General features: G+C 41.2%; 1 protein-coding gene across 1 annotated transcript in view; it reads left to right on the top strand.

Moving 5' to 3' along the window:
- Window positions 1-13,289: 13,289 nt before the first annotated feature.
- LOC102810282 (uncharacterized) overlaps window positions 13,290-13,519 on the top strand; it is a 45,502-nt gene continuing 45,272 nt past the window's right edge. The window contains exon 1 of the mRNA XM_085501032.1: window positions 13,290-13,490. Coding sequence (XP_085357158.1) covers window positions 13,469-13,490 — 22 coding nt within the window. The 5' untranslated portion in view covers window positions 13,290-13,468. The remainder of the gene's footprint in view (window positions 13,491-13,519) is intronic.

Raw genomic sequence — 13,519 nt, 5'->3', positions numbered from 1 at the left:
TCAAAACTCCACAACTGCTGTCTGAACGTAAACTAAATTTGTCTATGAAATTAAACTCTTTATTACACCCCAGACAGAATTAAACCACCCCATTAGTTTCAGAATCAGTTTCTTTAATCACCAAATAAAAATGGAATTGGAGAATCACCCCATTCCCTTGTAATCGGAACAGAAACTAGCGTTACAATTATACGACTGAGAGAATGATGTGATCCAAATTGGCGCCGTCGTGAATACAATGACGTGCAAAACAAGACCCAAAAATCATTCATCTTGTGACATTAAACAGTATTTCAATTGATTGTGTTGCCGATATACATAGTTGTTGCAATTAATATGCCTGAAAAACAAAATAAGCAGAAAAAAAATTACCGAAGTAAAATGTGTACAACATCGTAACTGGGACCAGCCATTTTGTTTTTAACGACGCCGTTTACTTCTTAAAAATAAGTGTCATTTTTTGAACGAACAATCATCAAAATCGTATATTCAACATGACCATTGTGCTAAACGTATTTCAAATCCACCAAAAACACAAATGTTGTCATGTTGTCAAGAATGTACCGTTAATGAGAGGAACAGAAAAACGAGTCAGTTTACAAGTCATGGCACAGTCCCTCTATTACAAAAGGTGAAAAAGACATAATTTCACACAAGAAAACGTCGAGCATCAACATATTGTATACAACAAAACTTACTCTCCTTAAAAACAAAGACGTTACGAATCAACTATGGTAAAAAATATTTGTATACGGTATCGAATATGTTCTGGAAACGTTAAAAAATAGATCACAGCACTGAACACGATGTATCTCGAAGCTATCAACAGTATAGTACCGCACTTCGCGGAGAGCCGTTACAAGCGTTAGCCCACTAATCCCGCCAATTCACACGTAAAACAATAGGCGTTTCCAGACCGGTGATAGAGGGACTGTGCCACACCTAACATTTTGTTTGGCGTTGAAATTCTATTTAATTTAGACTTATATTTTTTAGAAGTAGTTATTGTAGTACCAGTATTTTCATTAATTTTTTGTTTGGTACTAAGGATCTATCCTTGTTACCACTGGTTGACTCCGGTGAATCATGGAACTACAAATCCCAGGGTGAATCAAGGCTACGTGTTGGGTGTGTTCCTCCTTGCATCCCATATAAATTACCGGTACAGTTTTATGTATTAAGATCTTCATATGGTCAGCCCCAGTTTTTTTGTTTTTATCAATTACATGTACTTACATATAATTGTTTCCATTTATCCCTTGCTTGTGTCATTGAGACCATGATGTCATGTTTTTTTCATGCCATATTTGTTCATGTCTGACAGACGCTTTAAATTTATCTTCCTTCAGTTTCCTGATCTCAATGACACAATTAAGCAGTTTTTCTTCTAGCTCTGTCCAAATGTGAATTTTTGCGACTTGAGGCAGCTTGTGTTTCACAACTTCACTTGAATTTGTAGCACCTGGCGTTGCTGGCATAGGTGGTGTTGTTGCTGCAACAGATGAAACTTGTGTTGGTGGCGGTGTTACATCATTCTTCACTTGATGCAGTTACCGGTAATACCTAATTGACTGCAGCCTGTTTCACGCTTTCATCTGTTAAATATTTTTAAATATAAAATAAATTTATTTTTTATATAAGCCATCTCACTAAATTATTAGCACCCGACATATAAAACAATCAAGTTTTTACAAAATCAGTCCAAAAAAAGTGCTAGTCTTTGATTGGATAGTGACACAGACCAAATTTCATTGATGTGCTGGAATACAATTTCCTGTGTACTAAGGTCAAACCTAACCAGGCAGGGAAAATTAAGATATAAACAGAATTGTGCAAAAGAGACAAAAATTTTAGATTTTGTTCAAACCAGGGAGCTGTAATGAGGAATTGGGGGCATTTCGCCCAATTACCACTTCGCCCGAACGGTTCCGCCCGATTACCTGTTCGCCCGATTACCATTTCGCCCGATTGCCATTTCGCCCGATTACCAGTTCGCCTGATTCCTCGTATGTTTGGTACATGTATTTACGTGTAGTCAAAACAAGATAACGTAGAAGTCGAAATTTCAAAGTATGGTCGAAATTTAAAATAAATTTGCGTAAATTGGGCCCTAATACTATATTAATTATATACAATGTTGTGTTTCTATTTCAATTTAAAAGTATGGTCGAAATTTAAAATAAATTAGCGTGAATCGACTGTAAAATCTGACTGTAAAAAAAGAGGAAATAATATATTATTGGTACTATATAAATTGTATTAAAACTTTAAAAATACGGTAACGACGTCGTGATTTGCGAGTTTTATTAGATTGATAAACGCCGAGGTTGGCTTTAGGTACTACTTAGTGTTCCAAGTTCCCAACACCGGATGGCGTACAAAGGTTCCGTCAATGGTCAATTCTTTGCATAAAATGTGCGGATTGAAATTATTCTGCCAACGGCACCACTGCGAAAGTATTTTATTCAAACACCGATGGTGAAACAAGTGAAAAATCTGTGTATGACGGCCGATGCATACCTGTCCCATTGCCTGTCGGCCACCCCTCCATTGTGAATGGGGATGACTACCCGCATTGGCGGACATCAGTTGCAGTGTTTGCATCGACAAGAAAATCCTGACTAAAATGCGATCATATGGCAGATTTTATGCATTTTACCAAATGTACATTTCGAATCGAAACCCCCAGTAGGCCTACTGTGTAACATCGGTAAATCGGGCGAAAAGGAAAACGGGCGAACCGGTAATTGGGCGAACTGGTAATCAGGCGAAGGAGTTCGGGCGAAGTGGATTTCGGGCGAAGTGACTGTACCCCGTAATGAGATTTACAGCTCCCTGGTCAAACAAAATGGCTACCAGGCAATCATCTTGAATCAGCTTTCATTGATGTGATTGAACACAAGCATCTGTGAGCCAAATTTGGATGTAATTGGACTGTGTGAATTTGCGATATAAGCAGAAATATGCAAACAAATGATGAGAACTGATGTCCATGTACAAATTTACAACTACGAAAGTGTGCCCGGGTCATGAACACAATGCTCTCTGTTTTAGTATTTTCTTGCTGATACAGTTGCACATATGACAAAGAGATCATTCACGGCAAAAACTGGGGATATTAAACGTTTGGTATTTTTGGTTGTGTTATCTCTGGTATTAGTCATGTATAATCTATAATTATTATAATCTAGCACCACAAATAACTGTTTTGATAAAAATTTGTATTCATTCAAATCATATCAATAAATTATGGTGTACAAACATAATATATGGGACAAATGAATGTGTGAATGCAAGCATAATATGAAGCAGAATAGAGTAGAAGGTAGAATAGAGTGGAGCGAAGCAAAGTGGAATAGAAGGTAGAATACAGTTGAGTGGAGTACAAGGTGGAATGTGGAGTGGAAAGAAGTGGAGTGGAGTACAAGGTGGAATGTGGAGTGAAAAGGAGTACAAGGTGGAATGTGGAAAGGAGTGGAGTGCAAGGTGGAATGTGGAGTGGAGTGCAAGGTGGAATGTGGAGTGGAAAGGAGTGGAGTACAAGGTGGAATGTGGAGTGGAGTACAAGGTGGAATGTGGAGTGAAAAGGAGTGGAGTACAAGGTGGAATGGAAAGGAGTACAAGGTGGATTGTGGAGTGGAAAGGAGTACAAGGTGGAATGTGGAGTGGAAAGGAGTGGAGTACAAGGTGGAATGTGGAGTGGAAAGGAGTACAAGGTGGAATGTGGAGTGGAAAAGAGTGGTCTACAAGGTGGAATGTGGAGTGGAAAGGAGTGGAGTACAAGGTGGAATGTGGAGTGGAAAGGAGTGGAGTACAAGGTGGAATGTGGAGTGGAAAAGAGTGGATTACGAGTACAAGGTGGAATGTGGAGTGGAAAGTAGTGGAGTGAAGTACAAGGTGGAATGTGGAGTGGAAAGGAGTGGAGTGGAGTACAAGGTGGAATGTGGAGTGGAAAGGAGTACAAGGTGGAATGTGGAGTGGAAAGGAGTGGAGTACAAGGTGGAATGTGGAGTGGAAAGGAGTGGAGTACAAGGTGGAATGTGGAGTGGAGTGGAGTACAAGGTGGAATGTGGAGTGGAAAGGAGTGGAGTACAAGGTGGAATGTGGAGTGGAAAGGAGTGGAGTACAAGGTGGAATGTGGAGTGGAAAGGAGTGAAGTACAAGGTGGAATGTGGAGTGGAAAGTAGTGGAGTGAAGTACAAGGTGGAATGTGGAGTGGAAAGGAGTACAAGGTGGAATGTGGAGTGGAAAGGAGTGGAGTACAAGGTGGAATGTGGAGTGGAAAGGAGTACAAGGTGGAATGTGGAGTGGAAAGGAGTGGAGTACAAGGTGGAATGTGGAGTGGAAAGGAGTGGAGTACAAGGTGGAATGTGGAGTGGAAAGGAGTGGAGTACAAGGTGGAATGTGGAATGGAAAGGAGTGGATTACGAGTACAAGGTGGAATGTGGAGTGGAAAGTAGTGGAGTGAAGTACAAGGTGGAAAGGAGTGGAGTACAATGTGGAATGTGGAGTGGAAAGGAGTACAAGGTGGAATGTGGAGTGGAAAGGAGTGGAGTACAAAGTGGAATGTGGAGTGGAAAGGAGTGGAGTACAAGGTGGAATGTGGAGTGGAGTGGAGAACAAGGTGGTATGTGGAGTGGAAAGGAGTGGAGTACAAGGTGGAATGTGGAGTGGAAAGTAGTGGAGTGAAGTACAAGGTGGAATGTGGAGTGGAGTGGAGTACAAGGTGGAATGTGGAGTGGAAAGGAGTGGAGTACAAGGTGGAATGTGGAGTGGAAAGGAGTACAAGGTGGAATGTGGAGTGGAAAGGAGTGGAGTACAAGGTGGAATGTGGAGTGGAAAGGAGTACAAGGTGGAATGTGGAGTGGAAAGGAGTGGAGTACAAGGTGGAATGTGGAATGGAGTGGAGTACAAGGTGGAATGTGGAGTGGAAAGAAGTGGAGTACAAGGTGGAATGTGAAGTGGAAAGGAGTGGAGTACAAGGTGGAATGTGGAGTGGAAAGGAGTGGAGTACAAGGTGGAATGTGGAGTGGAAAGTAGTGGAGTGAAGTACAAGGTGGAATGTGGAGTGGAAAGGAGTGGAGTACAAGGTGGAATGTGGAGTGGAAAGGAGTGGAGTACAAGGTGGAATGTGGAGTGGAAAGGAGTGGAGTACAAGGTGGAATGTGGAGTGGAAAGAAGTGGAGTGGAGTACAAGGTGGAATGTGGAGTGAAAAGGAGTACAAGGTGGAATGTGGAAAGGAGTGGAGTGCAAGGTGGAATGTGGAGTGGAGTGCAAGGTGGAATGTGGAGTGGAAAGGAGTGGAGTACAAGGTGGAATGTGGAGTGAAAAGGAGTGGAGTACAAGGTGGAATGTGGAGTGAAAAGGAGTGGAGTACAAGGTGGAATGGAAAGGAGTACAAGGTGGATTGTGGAGTGGAAAGGAGTACAAGGTGGAATGTGGAGTGGAAAAGAGTGGTCTACAAGGTGGAATGTGGAGTGGAAAGGAGTGGAGTACAAGGTGGAATGTGGAGTGGAAAGGAGTGGAGTACAAGGTGGAATGTGGAGTGGAAAAGAGTGGATTACGAGTACAAGGTGGAATGTGGAGTGGAAAGTAGTGGAGTGAAGTACAAGGTGGAATGTGGAGTGGAAAGGAGTGGAGTGGAGTACAAGGTGGAATGTGGAGTGGAAAGGAGTACAAGGTGGAATGTGGAGTGGAAAGGAGTGGAGTACAAGGTGGAATGTGGAGTGGAAAGGAGTGGAGTACAAGGTGGAATGTGGAGTGGAGTGGAGTACAAGGTGGAATGTGGAGTGGAAAGGAGTGGAGTACAAGGTGGAATGTGGAGTGGAAAGGAGTGGAGTACAAGGTGGAATGTGGAGTGGAAAGGAGTGGAGTACAAGGTGGAATGTGGAGTGGAAAGGAGTGAAGTACAAGGTGGAATGTGGAGTGGAAAGTAGTGGAGTGAAGTACAAGGTGGAATGTGGAGTGGAAAGGAGTACAAGGTGGAATGTGGAGTGGAAAGGAGTGGAGTACAAGGTGGAATGTGGAGTGGAAAGGAGTACAAGGTGGAATGTGGAGTGGAAAGGAGTGGAGTACAAGGTGGAATGTGGAGTGGAAAGGAGTGGAGTACAAGGTGGAATGTGGAATGGAAAGGAGTGGATTACGAGTACAAGGTGGAATGTGGAGTGGAAAGTAGTGGAGTGAAGTACAAGGTGGAATGTGGAGTGGAAAGGAGTGGAGTACAATGTGGAATGTGGAGTGGAAAGGAGTACAAGGTGGAATGTGGAGTGGAAAGGAGTACAAAGTGGAATGTGGAGTGGAAAGGAGTACAAGGTGGAATGTGGAGTGGAAAGGAGTGGAGTACAAGGTGGAATGTGGAGTAGAAAGGAGTGGAGTACAAGGTGGAATGTGGAGTGGAAAGGAGTGGAGTACAATGTGGAATGTGGAGTGGAGTGGAGAACAAGGTGGAATGTGGAGTGGAAAGGAGTGGAGTACAAGGTGGAATGTGGAGTGGAAAGTAGTGGAGTGAAGTACAAGGTGGAATGTGGAGTGGAGTGGAGTACAAGGTGGAATGTGGAGTGGAAAGGAGTGGAGTACAAGGTGGAATGTGGAGTGGAAAGGAGTACAAGGTGGAATGTGGAGTGGAAAGGAGTGGAGTACAAGGTGGAATGTGGAGTGGAAAGGAGTACAAGGTTGAATGTGGAGTGGAAAGGAGTGGAGTACAAGGTGGAATGTGGAATGGAGTGGAGTACAAGGTGGAATGTGGAGTGGAAAGAGGTGGAGTACAAGGTGGAATGTGGAGTGGAAAGGAGTGGAGTACAAGGTGGAATGTGGAGTGGAAAGGAGTGGAGTACAAGGTGGAATGTGGAGTGGAAAGTAGTGGAGTGAAGTACAAGGTGGAATGTGGAGTGGAAAGGAGTGGAGTACAAGGTGGAATGTGGAGTGGAAAGGAGTGGAATACAAGGTGGAATGTGGAGTGGAAAGGAGTGGAGTACAAGGTGGAATGTGGAGTGGAGTGGAGTACAAGGTGGAATGTGGTGTGGAAAGGAGTGGAGTACAAGGTGGAATGTGGAGTGGAAAGTAGTGGAGTGAAGTACAAGGTGGAATGTGGAGTGGAAAGGAGTACAAGGTGGAATGTGGAGTGGAAAGGAGTACAAGGTGGAATGTGGAGTGGAAAGGAGTGGAGTACAAGGTGGAATGTGGAGTGGAAAGGAGTACAAGGTGGAATGTGGAGTGGAAAGGAGTGGAGTACAAGGTGGAATGTGGAGTGGAGTGGAGTACAAGGTGGAATGTGGAGTGGAAAGGAGTGGAGTACAAGGTGGAATGTGGAGTGGAAAGGAGTGGAGTACAAGGTGGAATGTGGAGTGGAAAGGAGTGGAGTACAAGGTGGAATGTGGAGTGGAAAGTAGTGGAGTGAAGTACAAGGTGGAATGTGGAGTGGAAAGGAGTGGAGTACAAGGTGGAATGTGGAGTGGAAAGGAGTGGAGTACAAGGTGGAATGTGGAGTGGAAAGGAGTACAAGGTGGAATGTGGAGTGGAAAGGAGTGGAGTACAAGGTGGAATGTGGAGTGGAAAGGAGTACAAGGTGGAATGTGGAGTGGAAAGGAGTGGAGTACAAGGTGGAATGTGGAGTGGAAAGGAGTGGAGTACAAGGTGGAATGTGGAGTGGAAAGGAGTGGAGTGGAGTACAAGGTGGAATGTGGAGTGGAAAGGAGTGGAGTACAAGGTGGAATGTGGAGTGGAAAGGAGTGGAGTACAAGGTGGAATGTGGAGTGGAAAGGAGTGGAGTACAAGGTGGAATGTGGAGTGGAAAGGAGTGGAGTACAAGGTGGAATGTGGAGTGGAGTGGAGTACAAGGTGAAATGTGGAGTGGAAAGGAGTGGAGTGGAGTACAAGGTGGAATGTGGAGTGGAAAGGAGTGGAGTACAAGGTGGAATGTGGAGTGGAAAGGAGTGGAGTACAAGGTGGAATGTGGAGTGGAAAGGAGTACAAGGTGGAATGTGGAGTGGAAAGGAGTACAAAGTGGAATGTGGAGTGGAAAGGAGTGGAGTGGAGTACAAGGTGGAATGTGGAGTGGAAAGGAGTGGAGTACAAGGTGGAATGTGGAGTGGAAAGGAGTGGAGTACAAGGTGGAATGTGGAGTGGAAAGGAGTACAAGGTGGAATGTGGAGTGGAAAGGAGTACAAGGTGGAATGTGGAGTGGAAAGGAGGGGAGTACAAGGTGGAACGTGGAGTGGAAAGGAGTACAAGGTGGAATATGGAGTGGAAAGGAGAGGAGTACAAGGTGGAATGTGGAGTGGAAAGGAGTACAAGGTGGAATGTGGAGTGGAAAGGAGTGGAGTACAAGGTGGAATGTGGAGTGGAAAGGAGTGGAGTACAAGGTGGAATGTGGAGTGGAAAGGAGTACAAGGTGGAATGTGGAGTGGAAAGGAGTACAAGGTGGAATGTGGAGTGGAGTGGAGTACAAGGTGGAATGTGGAGTGGAAAGTAGTGGAGTGAAGTGCAAGGTGGAATGTGGAGTGGAAAGGAGTGGAGTACATGGTGGAATGTGGAGTGGAAAGGAGTGGAGTACAAGGTGGAATGTGGAGTGGAAAGGAGTGGATTACGAGTACAAGGTGGAATGTGGAGTGGAAAGTAGTGGAGTGAAGTACAAGGTGGAATGTGGAGTGGAAAGGAGTGGAGTGGAGTACAAGGTGGAATGTGGAGTGGAAAGGAGTACAAGGTGGAATGTGGAGTGGAAAGGAGTGGAGTACAAGGTGGAATGTGGAGTGGAAAGGAGTACAAGGTGGAATGTGGAGTGGAAAGGAGTGGAGTACAAGGTGGAATGTGGAGTGGAAAGTAGTACAAGGTGGAATGTGGAGTGGAAAGGAGTACAAGGTGGAATGTGGAGTGGAGTGGAGTACAAGGTGGAATGTGGAGTGGAAAGGAGTGGAGTACAAGGTGGAATGTGGAGTGGAAAGTAGTGGAGTGAAGTGCAAGGTGGAATGTGGAGTGGAAAGGAGTGGAGTACATGGTGGAATGTGGAGTGGAAAGGAGTGGAGTACAAGGTGGAATGTGGAGTGGAAAGGAGTGGATTACGAGTACAAGGTGGAATGTGGAGTGGAAAGTAGTGGAGTGAAGTACAAGGTGGAATGTGGAGTGGAAAGGAGTGGAGTGGAGTACAAGGTGGAATGTGGAGTGGAAAGGAGTACAAGGTGGAATGTGGAGTGGAAAGGAGTGGAGTACAAGGTGGAATGTGGAGTGGAAAGGAGTACAAGGTGGAATGTGGAGTGGAAAGGAGTGGAGTACAAGGTGGAATGTGGAGTGGAAAGTAGTGGAGTGGAGTCAAAATTAAACTTTACTGCAGGCTTGTGTGTTCAGAAATAACCATTTTATCCGATGTACTGTAAAATGACTAATTTTCACTGGGTTTAAATTTCGCTGATTTACCATTTCAGGCATAATCAGTGGGTTTTAAATTCACGGTTTGATCATTTAGATAATGTGTTCTATGCTAAATTTTACATATTCACTGGGTTTTAATTTAGCGCATTTTCCAGTCAGCGAAATAAGCATCCTTTTACAGTAGTCGCCATGTCACTTTGCCAGTGCTATGGCCGCCACTGTTGAATTTCAAGGCTGATTACCACCAATCATTCCCCTATATAGAACACCAACATAGCAATATGATTGGTCGATCAATTCTCTAAGGGTTGGACCATTTGAATTTTGAGGGGAGGGGAGGTCAGAAACGAAAAAAAAAAATTTGCAAAGTGAAGGGTTCTTCAAAAAAAAAATTGCTGCTTCACCAGTGTAAAAAAAAAAATATTTGTCACTATAAGACTTAAGAAAAATATGACATTTCTTCCTGCCAAGATAAGGGGACACAGAATACAAGAAGAAACTAGGTCATATATAAATGGATGTCAATAATTCTGGTTTGTGGATTAATTAATAGCAGAGGGAAAATTAATATCTGCATTTCAATATTAATTTCAAAAACAATTTCACTCTAGTTGCATTTAGATTGTATACCATATATGCTCTATTAGAAGAGCATCTCCAATAGAAGCACATGTACGGCAACAATTGCATTGATTGTATACTGATTTATTAAAATATGATGTATTTTGACCATAGAAACACCTCTGTTATTTACATAAGAGCATGCGCTACTAATAGAGCAAATACGGTATTGCATGCAATATCTCTAACAATTTAGCTGTTTTAGTTTAAATACATTTACAGACTAAAACAGAAACATTGTTAGAAAAGTTGCTTGCAATATTGTTGACTACTGTAAAATACTTTATTTTCTCTGGAATTTATTTTCGCTGAAAACAGCTTTCTGGCATTGTGTGGATCTAATTTTCACTATGTTGTATTAAGGCTCAATGCAACGTATAGAGAAAGCTGCATTTTCACTGGAATTTATTTTGCAGAAAATTGACTACAGGCAAAACAGGGAAAATAAAATGCCAGTACAAATAAAGCATTCCACGCTATGTTATGTGACCACAATAATATTCAAGATACATTCATGATTGTATGGAACCATGTCTTATTAAACAAGTAAAAAATAAAATAAATATCAAAGGAAGCTTAGAAAGAACTCTTGAGTGCTAAGAGTATTGGAGACACATTAAAATTAATCAAAATTTAAGATTTGCTTTTCAAACAAGAAGCTTGGCAACTAATTTATGTCTTGAGATGCACAACATGAAAAAATGTGATTCACATTATCACAATTTATAATACGTACAGAAAATACATTTGATTTTTCATTCATGGTTTTTATTCTAATTAGTTCCAGAGCACCTCTGCGATGAATTCAATTTAAATCTGATTTTTGTTTAATACATTATCAAAAATGGGCTAATCATAGCTAATCAATATGCATTAAACTAATCATGTCTGTAGATTACCTCAATGAACCAAATGAATTATTATTCAAATTGAGAAATTATTATGTATAGATTTAGGTCTGTATATTGTTCCAGGGTGCACATGTACAAAGTTTCATTATAATGTGATGATTAATCATAACTAAATTAGTTGAAAGCTGAAAAGTAAATTATTATAGATTTATATAATTATAGATATTATATAATTATTATAGATGCATATAAAACTAACTTGATCATCACATTGTGTTAGAGTATATATGTACCAAGATTCATTAAATTAAGATAAGTACTGTCACAGACCGTCTATGTACGAAGTTTCATTGAAATGTGATTATAACCAAAAATTATGATTTATTATGCAAATTAAGTAATTAATATGATCTGATTTTAACCCAAAACTAATCAGGTCTGTGTATTGTCCTAGAACATCTATGTACCAAGATTCATTGAAAAGTAATGAAGTAATAGTACTTGAAATATGAAAAGCTAAAAATTGATTAATTAAGCAAATTAGGTAATTAATATTTCTCATATTTGTCTGTGCATCGTCCTATGTATCTATGCAAGTTTCATTGAAATGTGATGATTAGTACCTGAGATATCAGTGGAAAAGCCGAAAACTGACTAATCAAAACCTAATCAAATAAACGTATTAGCCCTGAGCACCTATTTACCAAGTTTCATCAAAAACCAACATACGGTTCTTGAGATATCAGATCACACATACAGACAGGGTAACTGCAAAGACTCCCATTGTGTGCTTCGCACACAGGAGTCAAAAATAAATAAAATGTAATAAAATAAATATTAAAATAAACGAGAAAATTTTTTTGTCAGTAAATGTTTTACATCACACTCTTACAGAACAATCTCGTTCTGACCTACAATCCGACTATCACCACCCACCTCACTCGCACCAACCATTCCACTGTCATCAGCCACTTTAGTACATGTAGCAGTCACTCCCTTTTAGCCCTTTTTGTTACAATGTCAGTAATCTTTTGTTGCTTTGTAACAGGATGTGGGGACGATGCACACTTTCTCTTCTTTTTTTCTTTTTGTTTTCGGACTGCCGACGAACCTTTTTAGTCCCAGTTCGGACGAAGTCCGAAAACGGGGATTATTAATTTGGGTTCCGTCTGCATCCATTTATCGGACAGCCTTTGACCGATCTCGTTCAAACTTGGTATACAGACAATCTATGATGACCTACATATGCCAATTTTCGTTACGATTCAATTAAATATGGCTGACTGGCAGCCATTTTGTCCCTCAAATTTTCTAAATTGTGATATTTAAACGTGAACAGGGCGATTTCAATCAAACTTTGTATGGTGATCATGCATATTGGGTTATTGGTGTACGTCACTTTTTTTCAAGATTCGGTTCAAAATGGCCGACTCACGGCCATTTCATTTTTTTTTTCATTTTTGTGCTGATTCCTCTGAAAGATATCGCCTGATTCACTTGAAAGTTTTTACATAGGTACTATACTTCAAGACAATACAACACCATGTTTTGTTTAGAGATTTGATCGAATTTGTCGAAATGACGGCCATTTTGTTTAATATCTTAAAATCAGTCTGTAACGTGTCTGGAACTGTTTCCCGAAGCTGAATAGGGCGATTTCAATCAAACTTTATATGATGATCATGTATATTGGGTTACACGTGCAGGTCATATTTTTTTTCAAAATTTGAACCAAAATGGCCGACTGTTTTGTCTTGAGATTTGATCAAATTTGTCGAAATGAAGGCCACTTTGTCAAAAAACATAAAATAGCAGTAAAATATCAAGTCTTTTCTACCTCCGTTGAAGATAATGAAAAAAAAATGTTGGATATGATGAACTCCTAAAAAAAAACTTTGCAAGCAAACCTACTGATAAAAAAAAAAATTCCAAACACATAAAAAAAGAAAAAAAAAAAAAATTTGCCTTTCACTGAGCTGACCCCCCCTCAAAAATCAAATGGTCCAACCCTAAGACAAGCCTACGCCACAAACTGGTCAAAATCCCCCAAACATTGCCAGCAACCAATCACAGACGACTAGCTAAAACAATAGCTTTCCCTGACGATAATACTTAGCAACGTTATTTCCCCCAAGCATGGCCAAGCTAACTTGAAAAATCTTTGTTTTTGTCTCGTTTCCATTTCCGGTCTGTCTTAGAGAATGTGGATTTGGAGAGACGTCTTAGTAGCAGCCCTGGGCTAAAGGTCAAATAAGTCGCTCCTCTCGTGTGCGCCGCCATTTTAAAGTTTGCCAAGTTGTAGCTATCCTCGTACCCAAGTTGGGGAGCCTAAAAACCTTACGAATTTATTCTATTCATATTCTTGGTTTTGAACAACCATTGAAATATTAGATACTAGGATTATTGGAATTTGTTTTCAATAATCCGTATGTTGGCGAGCTATTAAAACAAATTAAACGTTTCGAACAGAATACGTTCCTGAACAAGGTTGTGCAAACTCTTCAAACTTCAAACGTGAACGCTGTTTATCACATTGTTTATTCCGGAAAATATCAGTAGGCGTGTGTCAACGCAACTTTAGATCCAGTCGACGACGTTTAGATTGCACCATTGGTCTACTACCTAACTGAACATGGCAGAGAATTCTCGATCAGGTTAGCACGTTATTCTTTAGCCTGTGGGA

The sequence above is a fragment of the Saccoglossus kowalevskii genome, chromosome 7 (genome assembly GCF_978046115.1).
Source record: "Saccoglossus kowalevskii chromosome 7, keSacKowa6.1, whole genome shotgun sequence".
NCBI classification, from domain to species: Eukaryota; Metazoa; Hemichordata; class Enteropneusta; family Harrimaniidae; genus Saccoglossus; species Saccoglossus kowalevskii.
This window is presented reverse-complemented; position numbering and strand designations above follow the sequence as displayed.